Source organism: Lepisma saccharinum, chromosome 2 (assembly GCF_977018435.1).
Source record: "Lepisma saccharinum chromosome 2, izLepSacc3.1, whole genome shotgun sequence".
NCBI lineage: Eukaryota > Metazoa > Arthropoda > Insecta > Zygentoma > Lepismatidae > Lepisma > Lepisma saccharinum.
The window spans coordinates 94,929,698-94,955,696 of NC_139230.1; the positions used below are offsets into that span (position 1 = coordinate 94,929,698).

A 25,999-nucleotide genomic window follows, 5' to 3' on the forward strand; every position below is an offset into this window, starting at 1 on the left:
TTCAGCGTAAAGCTAGTGCATTTTGGATGGTGGATCTATCCTACATTGAGTTCAATTGCATAACAATGAAACACACAAGAACATTGCAATCTCTTATGCAGAATTCACTCTGAGAATGGATGGAAGGGCTATCATTGTTTCTGATGGCTACAGTAACTTTCCTTCGATCAAGGGAATAACCCTCAGAAGACACTGCACCAAGACCAGTGGGTAAGAAAGAACACTAACTAGCTAATGAAAACAACAATAAAGCAATTATTTTCCTTAGAAGCGAGACTTTGAAGAAGCATCGGTGAGCAGTGTTCAATACAAGTGAGGATGCTCATCTGGACATCTTGCTGCAGTCTCATCATCACAAAATGCAAGTACTTGTACCACAGTAATAGAGGGAACAGGCCGACTTGCTTCTGTACCATGCCAAGGTTTCATGTCGTACTATCGCAGTGCTATAAAGTGGGGAACATCTCCCAATACTGTGTTCGACAACCTCGGAATTCAATCATTGTTGGGTCGTGACATCCACAAGCTGCTCCTGTTTCTGTATGTTTTCACGGGCTGTTATACCATACCCAGAATTTTTCTGACCTCCCCGATGGCGTAGTGATAACGTCCATTGTATTCAATGGGCTCAGGGTTCGATACCTGGAGGAGGCACGTAGTAATTAGGATCCCACTTTAAACTGCATGTCCAGTCCTATTAGCATATCTATGACTAAAGTGGACCTAAAACAAAAACTCAAAACCACATCCATGTGTTCGATTGGGAAATCCTCAGCATTAGACAAATTGATGAAGGTAACTGAACTCTGTTCAGTTGCAAATTCATTTAATTTAAATTCCTGTCAGCATTCAGATATTGAAGTCGTTGGAAGAAAAGCAATGCTTCTGTTGTACGACTGCGAGTCATAGGAATCCACAAACTATGTCGTCGAATGTTAATTGAAAAGATATCTGCAGCTACTTAGATTGTTCGCCACCTACCCATTGTCCACAAAGTACCACACACTTTCAAAGTAGAATCTGGAAGTATACAGAAGAGAGGATCAATGCAGAAGGATGGGGTTGGTATATAATGAATAATTCCTGCTGTAGGGGTTATGCACCCACTGCATCCAGATTTCCTATTAAAGATAATTTGCTGTTCCTGCATGACGAAAAATGATACTTCATGATGTGGATGCAAGCGTAATCGATTGTCCTCTTCAACAGCTCGTGGTGAGTTGTTGCAATAATAATATGATGTCAGTCACTAGCATACACAGGACTCTTTTTTTTTTCTATGGTGGAGGGAGGGTTGAAATTGTAAAAATGGGCATCACCTAGGTTCTACTGAGGGGGGGGGGGGTTCACAATAAAATATTTTGTATATTTGGAACTCGCTCAAAATTGTAATCTGAGGATTAATTTAAGAGGGATTTGCATTTAGCACTTTGGTTTTTCCCAATTTCTTTGCTGCTTTCATTCAAGAAATTTGATTTTTTTCAAAATTTTGGGAGGGACTGTAGCCACACCCCCCACCCACCCACACACATTTATACGATAGTGTTTACAGTGATGAAGATGATTAATTAAACTTTGTCCATCCTTAGAAATTGACTTTATAATTAAGAGAACTTGAAAAATAATTTTATTTGAAGAAAAATTGTTATTTTTTCGATTTCAAACTTCTATAAATAATTTTTAATATCAAGATTACATACAAAGTGGTACATTGTTGAAAGATAGTTTTAGTTTAGATATTGTTAAATGTAAATAAAAGCTTTTTCTCTCTATAAAGCGTAAATTACTTTATTTTTGCCTTTAGTAGAAAACAGTCATTTTGAAATATTTTTTGGGGGGTTTTCCCATGGTCCGATTTTGTCTAATTTTGGATATGTTATTCAGCAATGATTTCTAAGTTAGAAACTCTTAAAAAACCTTCTGAAGGTATTTTGCCTAGGTCAAAGTGTAAATTGCCTGGACTACTTGTCCAATTAACTCTCACCTCTCTGTACAAATGAGGATATCATAATGGATACCTGAAAGTAGGCAGCATTCACCTTTACATTTCTGTCCATCTTACATATTGGCAACTTCCCCATATAACCAAATCCGGTGACCACCATGAAGCCCCTTGGAAAAGTGTCCCGGCAGTAATGAATGAAGTTGCTCCACCTAGGGCTGTGCGATATGAATTGAATATCGATATTGATGATACCGATAAAATACAGACATCGACGATACCGTTAAAATACAGACATCGACGATACCGTTAAAATACAGACATGAATGATACCGATAAAATACAGACATCGATGATACCGATAAAATACAGACATCGACGATACCGATAAAATACAGACATCGACGATACCGATAAAATACAGACATCGATGATACCGATAAAATACAGACATCGACAATACCGATAAAATACAGACATGGATGATGCCAAAAATACAGACATGGACAATGCCAAAAATACCGATATAGACAATCACGACAATACTGACTCATCTAAATCTTTCAATTTGAAGTTTTAATTGTAGGGTTATCTAGGAGAATCAGAGAATTGAGTTGTTCTTTGGTGGAAGCGAAAATAAAAGTTGGACTCCTTACATATGGTATATATCAAGTCAAGCACAATGTTGTTTATGATGACAAGCATCGCTCGCCGCAGGAATAGAATTTAGGAGGTAAATGATGAGAGATTGCCTTGATTAACATTGAAAGCAAAACATTGAAAGTTTAAAAATTTCATCAACATTTTCTTTAGCATAAAATGTGCGTCAAATTTAGAGTAGGTTTTCAAGCTAACTCCTAGACTTTTATAAAACGGGACAAATAGTGGCTTTTAATAATATCGACGGGATGACCGAGACACACCTCTGAAACTGGACTGTCCTGGTCAAAATGGGACGTATGGTCACCCTAGTACCATAGGCGTAGCTACGGTGTGTGCCGGGTGTGCCTAGGCACACCCTAATGGGCTGCTTTATCAAAGAGAATGAAAGACAGATATTTCAATAAGAGACAAAATTATTAAAAGTAGAGATTATTCGAAATATTGAACTCGCTGAGTTTATCCCCGAATCCCACCCCCTTCCTTAATATTGGTCTAAAACTTACCTATATTTGTGAAAATGTGGAAACAGGTTCTATTCTTTACTGAACGCTCGAAATTAAAAACTGATATAATGCAGGGAAACAATATGTATAACAATAACAACAATGTCACAGTAACATATTTGCTGCCAAAAATCGCCTTCCCCTCTATTCTCACAATCAACTAATTATTGTAGGCTTTCTGTGGGGCAGAAAGCTTATCAGTAAACATTTTGACAATGCAACTATTGGAAATTTATTTATCAATGTCACTGGTGGCTGGTATTTAAATCTCTTTCCTGAACCGACTAGTTTACTTCATTGTAATTGTCGTTGTACTTGCTCTTTCGGATTCTGTTGCAAATTCGTCTCTCGGAGCCATTGTTTAATGAACATTGCCGCTTGTGGACGTGATATTTCGTTTGTGTAAACTTATCATACTTTTTTTAAATAGTGAGTTTATGCTCTAAAAGAAGATGGTTCGTTTTGTCATTTTAGTGGTATCGGTGAACTTGTAAATAACAAACCACCCTGTATCGATGCTCATGACACTGAACAAACACCAGGTAAGTCTATTGACATATCAGTAGATCCTTGTGACCCTGTGAATGCAATACCACATAACAGAACAGAATGTGATGTAAGTGTGAAATTAGGACCATACCAACCAAACCTGGTGGTTTTCCCTAGAAGTAGAATAGGTGGGAAAGAAAGAGCTTTTCAATCTAGCTGGTTTCACAGTTACAAATGGTTGGAATATAGTATAGCTGTCGACTCTGCATTTTGTTTTTACTGCAGAGTTTTTGCTTCAAACAATGCATCAGTGAGAGGGCACCTTGATGAAGCATTCATTACATGAGGTTTTAAAAACTGGCATAGAGCAAACAAATGTTTTCGAAGTCATGAAAATCTAAAGGACACCAGCAAAGCCTAAGTTGCTGGTTAAACTACAATAAAAATATACCAATTGACATCCAATTAGATGAGTGTAAGAAGGCTTTTCTTTCAAAGCAAGAACAAACAAGACTGCAAAATCGACAAATTATGGAGAGGCTAATAACCATAATTCTTTGTCTTACAAAAGGAGGCTGCCCATTGAGAGGTCATACTGAGAATAAAGAAGCATATGACAGGGGGTTATTTCTAGATGTAGTCGATTTAATTTCCAAATATGACCCCTTAGTGATAAATAAGAACACTTAGTGAACGGGCCAAGAAATTGCACTTAAGTCCAGAAATTCAGAATGATCTAATCCGCAGTTTGAAAAATGTTCTTGTAAGGAAGTTAAAAATGTCGTTACTTGGTACAAACGTGTGCATTATCGCTGATGAAATGAGTGATTGTGGTCATCATGAACAGATGTCTATAGTTTTTCGATTTTTTGATGTCATTAAACAGTTACCTGTTGAGCATTTAGTGGCTCTTCGTAAGTTATCTTCTGTAGATGCACAGACAATTTTTAATACGTTAGCACTAGTAGTGTCAGAGTTTGGTGCTGATTGGCAAAATGTTCTTTCAGTTTGCTTCGATGGAGCCTCAACAACGTCTGGGACACTATCTGGGGTGCAAATGAAGTGCAAAGAAAAGAACAGTTCAATAATGTACGTCTGCTATGCTCTTTGTTTGAATCTTGTACTTGTGGACTCATGTAACTTGCGACCTGAAAATAGATTTCAATTCCTCCAGTAAAGAGGCACAAAATTGCAAAGACTATTGATGAATCAGTCAGCTTGCAGTATTTGTACGAAACACAGGAAGAGGAGATGAGAATTTCTTGTTATTATCCTCTTTTAGACTCGGGATGTTTGTGGTATTGATGAGAGATTTCATCAAGAAACTGTTGGGGTCATCAGTGCCCCATCAGTGCTCAGATAAAGTAATATCTTTCAAACTGAAATACATAGCGATACACCACCAATAAGTGGCTTTCGTACAGATTTCTGAAGAGTGTTCCACACTGCCATGTATCAAACGTTCTTTTTTCTTATCAAAGATCGACAAAGGAAAAGGCTATAGTTTCGATCATGCTTCTACTCCCTAGTGAATGTGAGTATGGAGAAGTTCGGACCTACAAAATCATCAGGTGATGAAGAAATCGAGTAGGGGCGAATGTAAATCTTGTACTTTTTTATTTGTTGAATTCAATTGAATTGTTGTTTTAAGGCCACTTTATGCACATAAAGGCTAATCGGGACTGGACCTACAGTTTAAAGTGGGATCCAAAACACTGTGCCATGTGCCTCCACTGGGAATCGAACCTGGAATCCCTTGATTACAAGGCAACGATCTTACCACTGCACCATTGAGGAGAAGGCCCTTGTTTTGTTTGTGTTGTACTGATTGCTGTTGCTAAGTACCTTCAAGTGCAACAGAATGAATGTGCAAACCAGCATGTATTTTATTACCGACAAATTTAAGAATGGCGATACCGACATATTGAATATCAACATATCAATATATAATATATCGACATATCGATATCAAATATCGACATTGATATCAAATATTGATATTGACAATGAATATCAACATCGATATTATTGATATCGATATATCAACGTCTATATTTATTTTAACGATATCGAAACTTCGATATTTTAAAGATATTGACTCGATATTGATATATCGAAATATCGCACAGCCCTAGCTGCACCCTTTGCCATCGGAGTTTCAGTATGTATTGACCAAATGTGACCATTGCCAGTGAGGCAAATATACACTTTGTCCGTTGTGACCACAGTCCTCCGTTTGGACCCCGCCAGGTGTCTGGCATAGAGTTTTCTGCAGTTGATCCTACATTCGGCAATGTGGCATTGAAAGAGGTGGTGTACACAGGAATTACAAATGCACTGCAGCCCGAGACTGTTATGCATGGTCATGTTCATAGTGGAAGGAGCCATATAAACCCTCTTGGCTATCTCATGTTGGGTTGGATTTTCCTGGCATGCCATTTGCCGAATCTCGCGGAGCACAACAGGCGATACTTTCACTAGTGTCCTCTTACGGTGCCTTTTGTGGGCAAATGTTAACCAACGTGCCCATGTTGTGTTCACCTGAACACACTCTCTTTCATGGTGGTTTTCCTGATGGTCAAACCATTCTCTCGACACTGTTTTACTCACAGAGAGACTTAGTACTCACAGTCTCTACGAAGTTCTTTTCAGTTTGTTCTATTCATTTCAGTGCATTGTTGCTTGGTGGTTTTTCTGTTGTTTGTTATTCCTTGATTGGCCACCAAGTTCCCCTGTGGTTACCTATCTGCCTGCATCTCAGATAAGTCTCTCTGTAATTATTTACTACCACATCTCATTTCCCAAAATATGAACCAAAAAACATTTTTAAACTTTTCACGATCAAAATGAGCTAGTCATACGAAGCAACCCATATCCTATACTTCATTTGCATTTGTATACTATCCATATCCATATTTGTTAGTATGGTATGTTCATCTCCCAACCCTGAAAGTAACTATAATTATAGTTATATAACCCATTATAATTTAGCACTTCAAGCATTCTCTTTTAATACCAAATCCACTCCACAGTTGTTCCCCCATCTCATTATGCACATAAAATTTCACACTTGATTGGAAAAAAATATATACCTACATTTGACACACTCCACCATGTACGAGATGAAATACTATCTGATAAGTTCGGAGTGAAGGACATGGTAATGTAGATTAGTACTAAATAGCACGAGATAAAAACCAGACGGTGAACAATTAACATCTTTAATAGAAACTGGACGTTATGTCCGAAACATTCAAAATACATTGAACAACGATATAGCAAGAATTACACAGAATACATCTGCTTATTATTTGTCTTCTTCTGGCCGTGAAGACCATACCTTGTAGCCATATCATAATACCTGGACCGTATCATCCCTCCAGGTGGCCCATTAAAAAAATCAGGTATGCTGATGACCGTATCGATCTGGCGGGCGGCGAATCCTGGTATACCTTCTCGGAGACGAGTGAGGTGTGCTAGGACCTGGTCTTGGGTATCCGGCTCTGCCTGGGGTAGGTTTTGTTACTGTTCCACCGGGGTTGGCTGAATTTCTATTTGGTATTGTAATGTTGAAGTCGTCGTCATCTGCAGTGTCACGTGAAACATGTCTCTTCAACCACCTGGGATGTACCACTTGTTTGATTCCATCTTCTAGCATGATTTCGTAGAGGATGCTATCCCCAATACGACGAATAACAACTCCTGGGATGTAATTCAGAGTACTGTGTTTAGGCGATTGAACCCAAACTGCTGAGTTGATGGCGAAGGTACCATATTTCGACGAAGAGTCGTTCCGAAACTTTTCTGACTTCCTCGGCTTGAACGGAGATTCACTCGACAGAGGCAGATTGTTTGGTTCCCACCAAAATCTGGATTGGTGTTTCAAGACCGAAAGTGCTGGTAGGCTTCCTTTTCCACCCAGTCGCGTGTTCCGAAGGATGAAAAGAAGGTTGGCGATCTCCATATCAAGTTCAAGCGTGCTCAGATTGGGTTTGTCAGTTATAAGCTTGACAAGAGCGGTTTTGACAGTACGAACGTATCGTTCGGCTAAGCCATTGCTAGGGCTGTGATAAGGTGGTGAAGTAACATGTTTGATGCCATTCTTAAAGCAGAAGTTACGAAATTCGAGAGAAGTGAACGTTGGGCCGTTGTCAGATACGATAGTATTTGGTATCCCTAGCGTGGCACAAGATTGCATAAGCCAGCGGATCGTTTCCTTTGTGTCCAATGTGTGTACAAGCCACACTTCTGTCCACTTGCTGAAGGCGTCTACTATCAGTAGGAACTTACGCCCTGCAAAGAAAAAGTGGTCTATATGCCATCTCTCGTTCACGTACGAAGCGAGAGACCATGAAGAATCGGGTCCGTTGCGGACCTTAGGAGCATTAGATCGGCATGTATTGCAGCTCGCTACAAAATCCATAATCTCTGCTGATATGCCTGGCCAACAAAATCTGGATGGACACAACTCTTTCATGCGAGTTGAACCTATGTGTCCATCGTGTAAAGCTCTAAGAACTTCATTCCGTTTAACTGTGGGAATGATAAGTCTACCCGACCACATGAGTGTTCCCTGCTCGTACGTAAGGTGAGCTCTTCTTTCGAAGAAAGGTGCGAGCTTCTTCGGTTTGGTAGACATGTCAAGTTGATCTGGCCAACCATTTACTACACAGGACACAACTAATGAGAGCAGTGGGTCTTCTGAAGTGGCGTTCTGTATTGAGTCTCGAGAAAGAGGAGCTACAGCATCTTCAATGGACCCGAAATATGCATGAAGTTCTTCTTCTCCAGCTGGTATTGTGTCACGTGTTTGCGTAGGCAACCTGCTTAGCATGTCAGCTACTTCTACCTTGCTGGAATGAATTATATTATATCGGTATGAAGATAAAAGTAGAGCCCATCTCATCAATCTATTGGATGAATGTTTTGAAATGGCTCGATCTGGAGAAAATATAAACTTTACAGCACGTGCGTCTGTAACAATCTCGAACTTGGATCCGAGTAAAAATTTGTGAAATCGCTTGATACCGTGAACTATGGCTAAAGCTTCTCTCTCTCTACCTGGGAGTATCTTCGCTCCGTCTCACTGAAGGTGGTAGAAGAACAGGCGATGGTCTGTAGACCGCTATCAACTCGATGACACAATTGCGCGCCACAGCCGAAAGGTGAGCCATCAGTGATAAGTACAACTGGCTTGGTTGGGTCAAAAGGCACAATAGGATTTACCTGTCGAAGTTCCGCCATGATGCTGTCGAACTCGTGTTGATAGTTATCGTCCCAGTTCCAAGAGACGTTTTTCTTGAGTAAAGAAAGCAAAAAGTGAAGTTTCAGAACTAAGTTAGGTACAAACTTTCGATGAAAGTTGATCATCCCGATGAAGAAACGTAATTGTGATTGTCTTGAGGTGGTGGAGAATTTAGGACGGCCTCCAAGTTCTTGTCTGATGGCCGTATACCAGTGACGTCAATCTTGTATCCTAGGTAATCGATAGATAGGTTAGGAATTGGCTTTTGCTGGCACTCTCTTTCACATTGTGTTCAGCCAGACCACTCAGGACATCACACGTACGTGAGAAGCACTCTTGTAATGTTTCACCTCCGATGATGACGTCATCAAAGTAGAAGGAAACTCCGGGAATGTCACCTAGGATCTTCGCTAGGACCATTTGAAACAGATCTCCACTTATGTTTATGCCAAAAGGTAGTCTGTGAGGTTTATATGATCCCCAAGGTGTATTGACGACAGTGATGCATTTGGCAGCTTCAGAAAGTTCCAACTGTCCATAAGCCATTTGAAGGTCAATTACCATAAAGTATTTACACCTGGCCAACTTAGAGAAAATATCCTTGACTCTAGCAATGGGAAACTTGATGTTTTCAGTCATTTTATTCACTGTACCTGAGAAGTCAGTGCAGAGACGAAGTGAGCCATCTTTCTTGGTAACAACGACAAGGGGTGAGACCTAATCAGAATATTCGACCGGTTCCCATAACCCTACTTTCACTAGATTTCGGATGGAGTCCTGAACACGGTCGCGAATACCGTAAGGAACTTCGTAATGTCTACGAAATACCGGTGCGGAGTTGGATCTCAGTGGTATATCGACCAAATAAGGTGCAATGGGCTTGGTCAAATCACCATCAAAGATTTTCTCGTACCTGGAAGAAATTTCTTGCCTTAGGTCGTCGGCACCAGCGTTAGTAATAGTACCTTGTACTGTGTTAGTTGAAAGAACACTGGCTGTAACTAATAATCGCCTCCAAGTTGGTTGAATAATGTCCAATCATGTACAACCGATCAATGGATATAAAAGTTTCTCCTGGCAGAGAAAGACAGGTAAAGTATAATCCCTATTGTCTAAGTATAGTTTGACGGATGTTTGTGCTGTAACATGTACATATCCTTCGTTTACACCTCGTAATCGTAGGCTAGAATTACATTTAACATAGTGTGGAAACAACTGATCAAAATACTTTTCATTGAAAAGAGTAACAGCAGACCCAGTATCTACTTCACATTTAACAATACACTTATTGATTTGAAGATTTATTATGAAGCTATCCGAACTGAATTGCTGCTCCAAAATGTGTTGAGTAGAAGTAACCAGTGTGGAATGATGACTTAGTGCATCAGTGTTGAAATGGTTGATGCTGAACGTAGACAACTCATCGGATGTTGTGCTCCATGAGGTTGAATTGGACGTTCTATTCACGGCTCTATTTTTCTGCTTCTTTCTGCATCGTATATTCCAATGGCCTTGTTGTTTGCAGTAGCTACAGATTGCGTTTCTTGCTGGACATAGACCTTGTGGGTGATTCTTTGTGCAGTTGCCGCACTGGGAGTGAGGATTTTGCTTGGTAGCAGTTGAGTTCTGAGGTTGATTGTAGCTGTTCTGCCTCGTTTCACCCAAGCGTGAACTCGTTGAAGGGCCTGTTTGACGATCTGGATTCATCCACGTCAAATTTCTTGAGTTGGTGGCAAAAGTCACAGAATCTGTATTGTACTTATTTGAGAATAATTTAACTTCTCGCTCTAATAACTCACAATGCAATGCAATCTCTTGACATCTAGCAAAGGAAAGATCACTTTCAGATAATTATCTTTTTCGAGTACTGTCTGACCGTACACCAACAAGGAATTGTTCAACAAGTGCCTCATCTAAATACTGCTCATACGTACATTTGGCTGCTTGTTGTTTGATTCTCACTACGAATTGAGTAACTGATTCCGCAGCGCCAAATTGATAAGTTCGGAGTGAAGAACATGGTAATGTAGATTAGTACTAAATAGCACAAGATAAAAACCAGACGGTGAACAATTAACATATTTAATAGAAACTGGACGTTATGTCCGAAACATTCAAAATACATTGAACAACGATATAGCAAGAATTACATAGAATACATCTGCTTATTATTTGTCTTCTTCTGGCTGTGAAGACCATACCTTGTATCAATATCATAATACCTGGACCGTATCACTATCACAATTTGAATTAAGAATATTTTCATATACAAATACACGTATGAGCATTTTGTTAGACATATATTGCACTCTCGGGAAGAAAGTGCAAACTATTTCCACATTGGGAAACTACACTTGTACTTTCCAGATTTTTAATGCAAAACAGAAATAATAATATTATAATTTCTTCTCTTGCTCAAATACAACTTTCAATATTTTATACGAGTTGAATTTTTATATTACTCTGGCTCAGATAGATACATAACATGAATTACAAAAGCATAGAACCTGTCGAAACATTTGAAAATTCATCTCCTGCAAATTGGAAAAATATCGCATTTTTAATCATTCAAACAAGCTAGCAAAATCATAATAAATGTATTCATGGGAGTGCATGGATATAATGAATTACATTATAACAGTACATATTTCTTTTTTCGTGTACTATATTTCATCATAAACTCACTAAATTTAATTTGTGCTTAACATTGCGATTAGACAATATAGATTTATTTATAAATATTTTTGTCGTATTGCTAGACTTGTTCATCATAATTCAAAACAAAAAACTGTGCCAATCATCTTGTGTTTCAACTATTATTATTATTGGACAAATGTTGGTAAATTCTTATAAATGAATCGAGTGTATTTACCCGATATTGAATGTTTTTTGAGAACAGCAGCTTAAAACAACACCTTGCATTATACAGCATGTTTCAGAAATTGTGCAACCCAAACTTTGATCACCTGTAACATGAAAACTGTTAAGAGATATTTACACAGTGTTTTCTGCATTATGAAGCCTCATCCATTGAAATTGAGCACATATGTTGTGATTAGTGAGAAACCTATGAATGTAAGCAATGAAAGCGACCCATTCACTTACCTATGTTGTAATGTATGAGGGGTAATTGGAAATGATTTACGATAGTATTTTTGTATTTTATTTATTGTGCAACATGGTTCAATACATAGGGTTCTCTTAGTATACTCCCCATCAACGTCACTATTGGGACAATCTTCCTGATAACTTCATAATGATGTTGCAGAACAATTCTTTGAGCATACCATGCCACCACTCATGGACAACAGCTGCCTGCAGTTCCTCATTGTTTGTGAATTTTTTGACCTCACAGTGAGTCCTTCAAGTTCTTGAATAAAGCATAATCAGCTGGAGCAAGGTCCGGTGAATATAGCAGATGCGGCACAACATTGAACCCCAGTGAACCACTTTGTGGTTGTAATGTTGCTGGTGTGAGGCCGCACATTGTCATGTTGGAGCAGAACTCCTTGCAAACAGTGATGTTGCTGAATCCTGTGTATCAGCCATGTAAGGTCTCGCAGTTTACCTTGTTGTTTGTTGATGGTCATTCCTTGTGGAAGCCAGTCCATTAGCAGCATGCCTGAAGTGTCCCAAAAACGCAGTGATCATCTGCTTGCCTGCAGAAATCTGGATCTTCATTATACATTTTCAGTAGCCGATGACAGCCTTCCACCCTTGTGTCCTCCTTTGCCTGCATCAAGGCCCATGGAACCCAATGTGCACACACCTTTTTCATGTTCAAATCATCATGAATAATGGTGTGCAGGGTTACATGCCTGAGGCCTGTCTCATACTCCAATTCATGAAAGGATTCATAGCCATAATCAATTCAGACACGATCTCAAGTGTTCCTGGGAGTTAGCGATGTTGATGGATGACCTGTACTCTCATTCTTGTGTGCAGTTTCTATGCCTCTGTGCAGTTTCTGTACCCTTTGACCCAGTTGTACATAGTCTTCTGTGTAGAAGTGTCCTAACCACATACCACAGTTAAAACATCTATGATTTTCTGCAGTTTTAATGCCCTCTTCTTGCAGGTTTGGGTAACTGAAGACAGTTCTGTGACTACAAAAATTGATCATTCCATAGACTGTATGGTCTTCCTAAATTTATTTTTTTCTTTTGGCTCATAATTTAATAAAAATGGCTATCTGCCACCCTCGGAACAGGTTGATTCCACTTTACTAATATATGTCTTTGATCTTCCATTTATTTTGGATTTCTTCACTTCTGATTCTGTCTTGTAAGGTTACTGCACTTAAAAACTGCAAAAATTGTATTTGTGAACAATTCTAGTTTTATCATGTTGACGAAGAGTCCAACATTCCACAAAAACACAGAACTCATATTTGCAAGTGATGGTCGCCTTCCACCTTGCCTGTGTTTTTTCCCCACTTGTCAACAGATAAACGCTGTGCTCTCGCTACACACTCTGGCTACACCTGCCATCTAGCATGCACAAGGCATATTAGTAGCAGTCCATCACTCTACAAGCAGGTGTGCCCACAAATTGCATGGTATTTGTAAATCACTATTGTAAGCCATTTCCGAATGTGCCTTGTAACTTTCCTCCTATCCTACCAATGTACAGCATGTATTTTCTTCACCAAAATCCAAGAATGTCTCTCCAATGCAGGTATTATATGATCAAGCAAGATTTGCTGATTGGAAATCAAGCCAAAATTTATGCTCTATAAAACCTCAATTTCACTGAAGATACCATCCACTGTGAACAATATATAACTCTGATATTTCATTATAATGCATGTTAAGGAGGCTTTATATTTCAGAGGGGGAGGATTGATTGATTGATTTGGTGTTTGTCCACTTCATGCACAATAAGCCTAATCGGGACTGGATCTACAGTTTAAAGTGGGATCCGAACCACTATGTGCCTCCACCAGGAATCGAACCCGGGACCCCTTGATTATAAGGCGACGACCAGGGGACAGGAGGAAGGCAATAGAGTAACAGATGAGGGTACACAAATTGCATATGCTAAAAATAATGCTCTTATATATTGATGAACAAAATATTTGTTTGATAACTGAGGGGGCTTGTCATTTTTTGAAGGAGGTGGGTGGTCCACCTTGGCCTCCCTTAGTACCTTTACAACCTCAGCTTGTATCATATTCATGGGAAATTGGCTACTTTTATCTTAGTTATGGAAAATTTATTTGTTATTGAATTTTAACATTTTTTTTTTCTTTTGTCTTTGTAAGGCATTCTTCTTCATAGATGTTTCAACATTAACATAGTTATGGTTAGTCTTCACTTTATAAAATTTTTGACAATTTATTCTTACAACCACATATTTAGTTTAAACATGTTTGCCATTTATATTTGTACTTCTTTTTATATTTTAGAAGGAAACACTGTAATGATGGTATTGGTGATCATCCTCTGTACGTAAATGTTGATATGACAAGTGGAGCAATTCAAACATCCTGGATAGATTCTTTGCAAGCCTCCTTTGCTGGAGTTCAGGTCAGATACATTATAATTACTTGCGGGGTTTTACTGTGTGTGCATATGCTCTGCTTGTATGAAACAATGGAATATTTTTTCCCCTTGTTATAGGTAAAAGCTAGAGGTCTTTGTGCATATAGCACCTTACCATGAAGGCACATTTAGGGAATGTGGGGGTAGAGCCTCACACATTCTCGATCTCTGCCTTGTTATATGCTATCTGTAAATTAAAATGTTGCTATTGTTTGGTTCACCTTAAAAGTATTTTCATTATTTAACTATTGTTGTTTAATTGATCCAATGAACAGAGCATTTGGCCTTTTTTCATGTAAATATATTTTTAATAAGAGATCTTTGAAGTTTGGTGCTCTTATAACTTCATAAAACAATTTAAATATCTAAGTATGACAGAACATACATACACACACAATAAAACATAGAACTTAATGACAATTATTGGATGCTGGCTCGGTGGCTGAACATGTTATGTGGTCGACTCTCGATCTTGCTGCTGAAGTTCCTGGGTTTGATTTCCAGCCTGGACATGGGTTTTGTTTGTGATGTTCCTTCATCAGTTTTTTTCTAATCATCATTTTCATTGTTGCCATTATCCAAAAGTGCCAGAATTTGGACTCGCAGCCATTATAATTCTCCACGGGTCTCGTCTCCATATTTGTTTGTGGTTGTTGTCCTATCATGCATTTCATCTTATCACCAAGTAAAATCACGAAGTAAAATAAACCATTATCAACCAACCATCCAACCAACTATTTGACATGAATTTCAATTTTTCCTAACCTGGCTTCAAAACCGGTAGAATGACGAAATTTGAAATTTGATGTACAGTCACGGACACTGCCGGCTTGTAACGATTCCATTTAAAGTCAATGTATTCATTACAAGCCGGCAGTGTCCGTGACTGTACCAGTACTTGTATTTACAAAAAAAGAACTATTCCATTTAATAACATCTGACAAAGAAATATTTTCTTATGGACACACATTCATGCACACAAATTGCAACAAAAAATCATGGGTACTCCTAATTCATCATTTTTAAAGATCATTTTTTAAGCCTTGTGTTGTGTGTGTGATTTCTTATTTAAACTTACACAAGACATACAAACACGTAGGTTCAAATTAAACAACATAACTTTAATGCCTGGAAGCCATTCACATACATCTTATATCTGGTTACTATGACAACCAATCAATAACGTGCTATAAAATACAAATTATTATTCTTCCTCTTGTCATGCGTCTATCAATTTTGAACTTTGTCTCCCCATGTTTAATAATTTCTAGTGCTTCTTCACCGATTCTGTTCTTTATTTATCCCATTGTTGTGGACCCTATTTTATTATGTGATATTTTATAGTCAAATCATAGTTGACAGTTAAGCCTATGGTATGTACAGTGAACCTAAATGAGTCAGTGAGCCTAATGTTTTTTTTTTTTGGGGGGGGGCAGATTTTTGTAGAGCAACATATCCAGAACACAAGTCCTTGGGCAATTGCTGCTGTATTGGATTCAAAATTCCTCCACCTTGTCCACAAGTTCTTGAACAGTGACACAATGGAGCCAAAGTCAGTACTTGGTCAGTCACCTCATTTCAGCTTGTTGGGGGCCTACCAGAATGTGGTTCATTTTCCAGCTGAAGTGATTGCACCACTCCTTAATTTGTGATGCTCGTGGCATCATCATCTCCGAAGGCCTACTGAATTTTCTAAATGGTCACCAAGCTTTTGGCAAAATTTGATGCAGTATCAAAGGGTCTGACAGTTGCACGTAAGCATCACCAAAGGAGCATTACATTTTTTGGGGTTGATTTCCAACGGTGTCAATCCTTTGACAAGGTGGAGCCTGGGCCATCGCAAATTAATCCTCCCTGGCAACCTATATAGAAAAACAGTTGACATAACCACCAAACGAAGTGGAGCCTGGGTAACTCATAACTCTCCCTAGCAACTTCATGTACAAGAGGTCCTTGTAACCAACAGGTGAGGTTGGCCAAGAATAATCCTACAAGGCAACAATTTATTCTCTATATAGACACGGTTCCCAAACACATCATGCAGCTGCACGGTTGTATCGCTTTTAGACGAACTATCAAAGGTCACGTACCAAATTCATGTAAAAGAAATGCTAAATTTTATTTCATACTGTAAGGACAAACGCCATCAAAATCAAATGTCACTTTCAAAAGTAGATAAAATCCTGGGAATTATGAAAATTAACTGAAGGGGGGGGGGGGGCTTTAAGAGTGATTAGCTCCTAAGCGGAGCGAACATCATATATTTGGATGCTCATCATACGCTCTTCCAATGGCTGCACAGCCGCATGCACTTTATCAAAAATTCTAAGGTGCATTTAGTTTCCCACGGTCGCGGGTGCGCGGTGAAGCCAGGAGGCAGAAAGAATAGGGTACATCTTAAGTTCTATTGTCGGGTCGTATGAAGGGGTTTACAAACCTGGGAAAAGCCATTCTCGGAGGGGGTTAGGGGGGTATGAACCAAAGAAATGTCGTGGGAAGGGTCCAAAAGAACCGGATGTGAGTTATCTCCTAAACGAAGGAGGGGGGTTACGAACTCATGGAGCCAAGAGGAGAAAATAAAATTGGTCATGCATTTCGCGAGGGGAAATGTATGAAAGAAAAAGCCGAGCAAATCCACCATGTCTAAGCACCACGTTGTTTAGATTTAGGGATCGTCGATAGGCTATGACATCCTTTGGCGACTCGCTTGCTAAGCGAGAAGAATGTTGTAAGAGAAAGGGGGTAGCTCTGAAGAGCAACGTCGACACTCAAACAGCAAAATAGCTAGCCTCGTGAAATAACAACACACGGACATCTATTTGAAAACACTACACATGACGCAACAGGCAGGGTGAGGAAAGACATAAGGTAATGTTCGTTTACCTGTAGTTCTGCTGCAATTTCTTCTCCGCTGATTCTCGTTGTGATGTAGCCCTACTCTGTAATAAAACGGACAAGGGAGCAACTTCGGGCTCTGAACTCTGTACTTTAGTAGACCGATATTCTAAACGATAAACTTTAACTTCTGGATCGTTCATTCGCTCCTTTTCTAAGCGTATGGCAACTATGGAGCTCTCTCACGATAACGGGATTCAATATACACTGAATGCTACTAGAAACTGAGTTATTTTGTAACTACTTCATCTGACTGAAAACTGAAGACAACTAAGTAAGAGATTTTCTCACATGACCTATTTAAATGAAATTCGAACTATCTGCCATTAAGTTGACTCGATCGCATCTTTGGCAACTGGGATTTTGAGGAAAAATGCTGATTTCCTGATTTTCATATTGCGTCGGCCTAATGCAGTGTCAGCGGAGTTTTTCCAACTTCGCTGAAGGTCGCTGACATGAGTGTCTTTTAAGAAGCTCTTTTCCAATGCTTCAGTGGGACCCTTTTTATACCCTGATTAGCTTATTTATTTATGATGCCCGGGACCTAGGTTTGACTCGCGCCTACGGCGTGATACGATATCAGGTATGTCTTTCTGCCAGCTTCTCTGCTAGCACAATCCCACTTCCATAGAGTATTAATATCTTTAGTATGTTGGTAAAGGTAAAGTTGCCCGTGCATATAGCACCATGAAGGCACATTTAGGAGATGCGGGGTAGGGCCCTACACATTCCTGATCTCAGCCATTTTGGAGGTGATGTGATCAGCACCATGCTTCGGCTGCCTTTACCCCCTGGGTGCCCAGGGAGTGGCCCCAGGTGCCCATTTATTTCAGGCTGGGTGGCCCCCAGAGTGGCTTTATGTGGGGACAAGGCCAGAATTATTCCAACCTTAGATCACCCACCCCGGGAATTGAAACCTGGTCTCTCGCGTGGCCGAGTCAGACACACTACCGACTAGACTACAGCGGCTCTTATGTATGTTTGCAACAATGAATCTGTAGTGCATGGCTACATACATACAGGATAAAATATGTTTTTCGAGGGCTGATAGAAGGCCGAAACAGGTCCTAAAGTAGCAAAAAGTTATTAAAGAAAGTTATTTGTCTTGATGTCCTTAACATGCTGCCAAATTTTGTTGGTGGCTCAAGGGCAATCCTTGTGTTAAAGTTGGGTAATAATTATTCAATATTAATAACCATGTTTGTTTTAGTGTAGAATTTTATGAGAAATTGAAGGTGTATACATTTTTATTTTTCAAAATATAAGGGCCTCGCAAGTATAGTTTGCACAGGGCCTCGTACTTCCTAATGACAGCCCTGGTATGTATGTAACAGTATTTATTTCCAAATATAGTTGTTTTACTCCTACTTATAGATAATTTTAAATTAACATAATGTGTATATATAATTTATAATTATTATTCATGAAACCTATGATGAATAAGAAAGATGGTAGTTTTCCTACTTACTATTGTTACATGTGTTATATTTATTTGCAGGTTTTGTATGGAGATATAGAGGAAGCCATTTGCACACATGCACTATATTACTCAATTTGGAAACGTTTTGGTGTACTTCCAGAGAGGTTTAATTGGCAACGTCTTTCACCTGATGTTACTTTCTATCCTCTTAGGCCAGAACTTGTTGAGTCAACCTATTTTCTGTATCAGGTGTGTACAGAGCTCTTTCATTTTAGGGTCAATCAAACATTTATTTTTATCATGTCTGGTTTGGAACTGGCAGTCAATTTTCCCTTAATGCAAGTAGTGACTTTTGCTTTTGCAGACCTTAATGCAGTCATCAGTATATCTGAAACAGTAAAGCCTAGAGACCTGCAATAGTTTTCAGAACATCCTTATCAAAGGAATAGGTTATTTTTCAGAGCTCAAACTTCTTTACAAGTGGTACATCTACTAGTTGTATTATTGCTCTAGCCAAAAGTTTGAAATTTGATTTTCTGAAAAAAAAACAAAAAAAAAACAGTCTCCTGGGAAAAACAGTATTTTCATGCTCATTCAGAAAGTGTTAAATTTATTATATTAAGATCATTTGCATTCCATGACAATTAATAGATTTGACAAAAAAGTGTGATTTTATATTTTGTAGGCTACAAAGAACCCGTTTTATCTTCATGTGGGTAAAGAGATACTACAGAGTTTAAACAACTATACCAAAACCCAGTGTGGATATGCTACAGTTCATAGTGTTCTAGATAAGACTTTAGAGGATAGAATGGAGAGCTTCTTCCTAAGTGAAACTTGCAAGTATCTCTATTTGGTAAGTTCACTTTGATTATCATCATGCTTGAAATTGCACCATCTAATAGTATTTTGTCCAGTTGTCATCCACTGTGAAGCAATGAGGATATAACAATCCAAAGCAAGCCAGAGGTCTTGGTTGAGGCATGCATGTTCCCTGTTAACTTCCCCCTTTTTTTGTTATCCATTTCATCAATTCATTATTCATAATTCTCATTAATCTAAAGAGGTAGCAAAGTGACATGAAAATAACTGAAATAAAAACAAGAGCATATTCATCCTACTTTTCAGCAAATATATATATATAGTTACATTTGGATAGTTATGTACAATTTGCACTTAGTTTAGTAGTAATTTTAGGTATCAATAATAAAAAAAATACCAATCTTCACAAAAAATAGTGTAAAGCTGGAAATTGGTAGAATTTACTTTGTGTACCTGTTTCTTTTTTGCCTCACTTTATTCTCAGATAACATAATTGAGACTGAGCCTACAGTTCAAAATGGGATCAAAACCACTATGTAATGTGCTTCTGCTGGGGATCGAACCCAGGACCTTTGATTACAAGGTACATAATTACCATTACTCTATTGAGGAGGTCCTGGTTCCTTCAAAGAACACATCTGTGGTTTATCAGAAGCAGACTATGTGATGATATAATTTAAAAGTGAACTACATTCAAAATACAATTGAAATATATCTTGTTGTTTGCTCATTTGTAATTGTCCTTAGATGACCATTGAAACTGGAATGCTTCTCTTTCTGGGATTCATGAATGATAAACTGGGAAAAGTAGAATGAGAATTGTTTAATTTCTAATTATAAACTGAAAATTGATTTGTTTTGTTTCTCTGGCAAGGAATTATGAAATGCTTCTTAGTATCTTCTTACTGCTGAATTATGTTCTAAGTTGGAATTTTGAACCAATTCTGCTTATCTTTTCCACTAATCCAAGGAGGTATGTTATGCATACTTTGTCTTTTGAGTCCGTTTTTTTGTCTAAGAGAGCAATCCACAGCCAAGCAGACAAACAACGAGGTACAAAAGCTTACTCAAAAGGCACAGTATGCATACCATACCTCCATGGATTATCAGAAAAGATAAGCAGAATTAGATCAAATTTTCAACTTAGGACATCATTCAGCAGTAAGAAGACACTAAGAAGCATACTATCAAAAACCAAACCAGAATACCCCATACAACTTAGCAAAATTGCATAATGCATATACAACATAACATGTGGATGCTGATGAGTAGGGATGTGATGAAGCCTATTTCCAACAAATTAATATTTTGGCGGAAATTGACATATCTGAATTGGTATCAGCATCAGTAAAAATCCGATATTTAAACCAATACTGAAACTTTCTTCTATCAGAACATTTTATGTTACCCAGGAAAGTGGCAACAGGAACATATATTGTAAACTTCATTGAAAATTGCTTCCACGGTGTTTTCTTGCTTTCTGGTAACTATAGAGTTCATACCTCCACACACAGGAGTCGACTCCTCTGCTATTTTTGCACCAGAAATAGTCTAAAATAGCTTCCTTAAAAGTCATGTCTGGTTTAAAAACTCATGAACAGATGTTAGTGACTCCTGTGCACTGTGTATAACATGTATATATCGACAGGCGTAAATACAAATTTCTCCGATGAGTTTTTCAACATTCGCAGGAAAATATCATAAGCTTCATTGAAAATTGCTTTTGTGGTTGTTTTTTGCCTTCTGCCAGAACATTTTGCATCACCAAGCAAAGTTGCATCATTCTGGAAGCAATCAAAAATTGAATGCAGTATTTTTTGCATAAGAAATAACGGAATGTAATTTCTTCAAAAATTGTTTCTGTTAGAAACTTGTCACAAACAGGTATAGCAACTTGTGGTCATATATATCAACATGCTTAAATGCAAATTATGCCCATGGATTTTTCAAGAAAATTATCATGAACAACTCCGTTAAAAATTACTTTCCACTGTGTAAAACATTTACTATCAAGTGTTTCTGCATTCTTTTTTATAATTTTGTGCATGTATGTTATGTTAAGCAGCCATTTTGGATTTCTTTAGCATTAATAATCAAAAACAAAGACAACTATAAAAGTGAAATGGCTGTTTCTCATGTTTTTCATCTTCTATCAAAACGTTTTGCATCACCGAACAAAACCATGCCATTCTGTGGGTATTGAGTTCACACCTCCCATATCATTGGTATTTGTTGAGTGAGAGATAATGGAAACTAACTTCCTGAGCACTGCAATCACATAACCTAATTATATAGCTGCTGCTTCACTTAATATTTGCAATGCTACCCCTATAAAGCACACTTCTTGGACAGAGCTGCCTTAGATTCTCTTCTTGCTTCCGCCATTCTGTTACACTTGTCTCACTACTGCCAAATTTTCGAGCTGCAGTCCAGTTGCCATTTTCCTGCAGACTCTCCATCAGTTTGTCCCGTGCACACAGAAGGCCAGACTACATAAGAATAAGGTATACACAAAGGAAATGATCCACCTCGTCACAGGACATGGACCATATGGTACTCACCTCCTGAGAATGGGAAGTAGAAACAATGACCTGTGTGACTCTCCTAACCGAGAGGGACACACCTGAACACAAGGTATTTTTCTGTTCGGCATTGGAAGAAAACATCATTCTAGCAAGGCGGGAGCTTCCTCATACTAATAGTTTTAAATTATTACACAGCAAACATACCCAGAAATTAAATAACCTGGCAGATATGGTCTTTGAAACAGAGTTACAACACTTCAAACGAGAAAACCCTCAATGTCCATTACCCTTGCCCCCACCTACGCAAGAGCCAAGAAGAAGCGAAAGAGTAAGGGACCAGATCAGGGAACCATTTCCACTACTCTGAAAGCAGAAGAGGAGGAGGAGAAACCAGAAGGGTCATCGAGATGCCAATTCTTTATTGCCTCCACTGGGAGAATGGAAGCAGCAAGAAGGACATTCCCAACCTGCCTACCCAGAGAATGGCATAAGGATTATCTACAGGGGATCAGTCAAAGATGATGTTTAAAATTAATAATAAACTAAAAATAAGTAAATAAATAATTATAATACACTTCAAAATACATGTTGTAAACTTAACTTTCCTGGGAGGGACTGAATAAACTAAATAATTTAATACACAAAATAATAATACAATATGTGCAACCCTCATACAGAATGTGTATGCGTACATATTGTTGACACGAAATGACGTCTCGTGTAGTTATCTCTTTATGTACAACATTTATTTACACTTCTACCCTTCGCTGTATATACATCTTTCCATAACAAATCCATTATCAACTGCTCCCTGTTGCCTATTGCCCCATAACACAGAGAATTGCACTTATCATCTATGAGCACACTATTTACTATAGCACTAACCTGCCCCCGCAGTTTATCATGCAGAGGTCCCTACGCCATCCTCCTATTAAGTGCAGTACAACTTATTAGAGCTACAAGCGCACTATTTACCATAGCGGTAACCCACCCTGGCAGTTTATCATGCAGAGGTCCCTAAACTATGGCACTCACTCTGTGTATATTTCTATATATCCATAAAAATGGCCTCACTCCATCGGGCCTTGTATTGAAGTCTCTGCAAGGATGGGATTCTGAGATATGAGAGACCGTAACAAGTCGGAACTGGTATTTATACCTCCGACAAACAACCTGCCCCCCAACCACCAAGGCAAGGTTCTGTTGTTACCTTTCAGCTGTTGAGAAAACCCAACCATTGGCTTCCCGGACTACCAAGCAAAAAGCAACCTAGGCAGAACATGTACACCGAAATACACTTTTACATAAATATTTCCCTTTTTGCAGCTTTGTACATAAAAGCCACACAGGATACCTCCCCCTTTTTTCCTAAAAATAAGATAAAAAAGAACAGAAACAATAATTCTTACCAGAATCTTCCAATGTCCATGAGAGTTCTTAACCACACTTTCCATCAGTCCCAGCAGTGTGTGAAATTTTCCAGTAAACCACACTACACATTACACATGCATAAAACACAAACACACTGCATCATCCCCCCTTCTGAAGGAAGGATATACACTACAAACACAAAAATAAACAATAATACACTTCACTAACCACAGTTCATATTCACTCTTACAGTGTCTTTCACACTCAAAATAAGGTCCCCTGAGAAAAAAAAAGTGTGTCTTTCACTCACAAATAAAGTCACCTGAAAACAGTTCACTGGTCTTCCTGGCACATGCGAGACGTCATGTAGCTCCTCTGAACCCGGGAAGTCCTTCTCTGCCAAGATCCCACTCTCCCGCACATCCTGGTCCTCCATGGTTACCCTGCTGGTGTTGTTCTGTTACGTACTCCAATGGTTTCCTCACTAGGACCATGCCAGAAATCCTGTATCCGAAATCATTCTCGTAATTCCGATTTCTGATGTTACAATGTAGATTTTTCCACGCAGGCTTCCTAATCTCCATTTCTAGCTCTGGCTGCGCATTTTGGGCTGAATGTTGATTCCTAACATCCGCTGCACGTCACGCTAATTCCCATTTCTCCTGCAGCCTTGTTACGTGTGCGACCTTTGCTTCCTCCAATCCATTCAGATCATCCTATGCCACTTTGGGTTGCAACATGTCAAACTGGTTGCCTAACTGGCGGCCGTAGTGAAGATGGAATGGCAAATATCCAGTTTTGCTCGTGACTCTACTGTTGATACCATACTCAAGACTAGGCAAATTGTTCGGCCAATCACGGTGGTTTTGCATGTAAATTGCAGTGTGTTTCTTGTTCCTCACGGATGTCTTGCTTTCCTTCCCTTGTAAGCGGACCCGCATCTTGACAGAACCGTCATTATTAGGCACCTCTTTTGAACCGGGTACCCCCTTCTCCCGACGCATGGCCGTTGCAGTTAGCCTCGGTTAATTTTCAGTGGATACTCTCCCCTTCATGTTTGTAACAAAGCCTCGGCTCGAAGCCCCCGTGATTCTCGTTACCTTTCTTTATTCGAACAACCCAATACAGAAACATGGACATATTCCCTGGCCGGCCTTTTTAGCTGTTCAGTTGCAACAATAGCCGCCGGCATTTTCTCTGCTTTTCTCGGAGCATCAAAGTAAAGCATTTCATCCTTTTCTCCATAGAAACTCCACACATGGACGCAGATATGCAAACTCATTCTGGCTTTTGATATAAAATCCCTTCTCAATAAAACTGATTTTATAGCATCTTTCAACACAAGGAATGTCTGTTTAATAATGCTTCCCTTTAATTCAACAAGTAAGACCATCCAGCCAACAGTGTGGGTTGTGCCTGCCGCTAAACTTAATTTAGTGCCATCATGATAAAGCTTAGCCCCCTTTTCTTTTAGCAACTTCGCCGTGTTTATATCTAGTAAGGAACAACTGGCTCCCCCATCGACAAAAGCTAGAAATTCCTGGCCTTTTATCTTGCCAGAGGCTCTTTCGCATATTTTGGAATGGTGTTTCCCATTTTTCGACGAGACTTATTTTTGCGTGCCGTGTTGCCTGGCAACCCTGATTCAGATTCATCTTTTTTCAATTGCGTGCATGGGGAACTTTCACTTCCTTTCAACTTTTCATGGCAGAATCGGAAGACATGATACTGTGATTGACAACCCCAGCAGCAAATTCCATTCTTGTTCCTTGCCGGTCGCGGCGAACGTGCTTCCGATGAATGTCTGCTCCTTGATGCAACCTCCTGGTCAGCCACAATGGCGGTAAAATTCCTTTCTTTAAGTTTTGTCCAGTTTCTCTTATAGTGATTACCCCGGCAAACTAAACAAAGCACATCCCTCTTGCGACTCCATTCTTGACCTGAAGCCGTACCCCTGGTGCAGGTGTGCCTTTCTGCCGGGATCTGCCTTGTCGAGGTCATTAGCCTTCTCGGGCCCTAGTCCCTTTTGCTGAGAGCTATTTTTGCAAAGAAAACTAAGCACTGGATCCACCAGCGACTTTGGTTTGGTGCCTCAGAAAATTCCGACCCCCTTTTGTGATTCTTAACAACCGCATTTGCTTGTTTCCACCTGTAAGGAGGGGGAGACATAACTGATTCTTCCTGGCTATCTTGTGTCACCAGATGTTCGAAGGAAACCATCTGAAAACTCTGGATTCGGCATCCCTCTTTGTACAAATCAGCGACTGTTCGGAATTCCTGTCTCTACAGATACTGGTGAAACAAAGGGTGCACTTTCCTTGTGATCATTTGCACCCTCTGAGCTTCCGTTCGAGTAACCTCTTCCACTTCAAACAAGTTCTGCATTCTTCTAATGAAATCCCAAAAAACTTCGTTATCGCCTTGCTTTGCCTTACAAATTTTTTCATGCAGTACTTCCGCATGAAAAAAATTCACTCAAAAATTCTTATCTGAATGCCTTTATATCGCAAAGTACATTTCACCGATATTTGTACCATTCCAACGGATCCCCTGATAACACTATGATTGATTGATTGATTTG

At 39.1% G+C, this 25,999-nt stretch overlaps 1 protein-coding gene across 1 annotated transcript in view; it reads left to right on the forward strand.

Annotated features, from left to right (window-relative positions):
- The window catches only part of LOC145984100 (ER degradation-enhancing alpha-mannosidase-like protein 1), a 153,308-nt gene that overhangs the window by 84,341 nt on the left and 42,968 nt on the right, over positions 1–25,999 (forward strand). Inside the window, exons 6-8 of the mRNA XM_083117516.1 lie at positions 14,250–14,370; positions 18,779–18,949; positions 19,386–19,556. Coding sequence (XP_082973642.1) covers positions 14,250–14,370; positions 18,779–18,949; positions 19,386–19,556 — 463 coding nt within the window. The remainder of the gene's footprint in view (positions 1–14,249; positions 14,371–18,778; positions 18,950–19,385; positions 19,557–25,999) is intronic.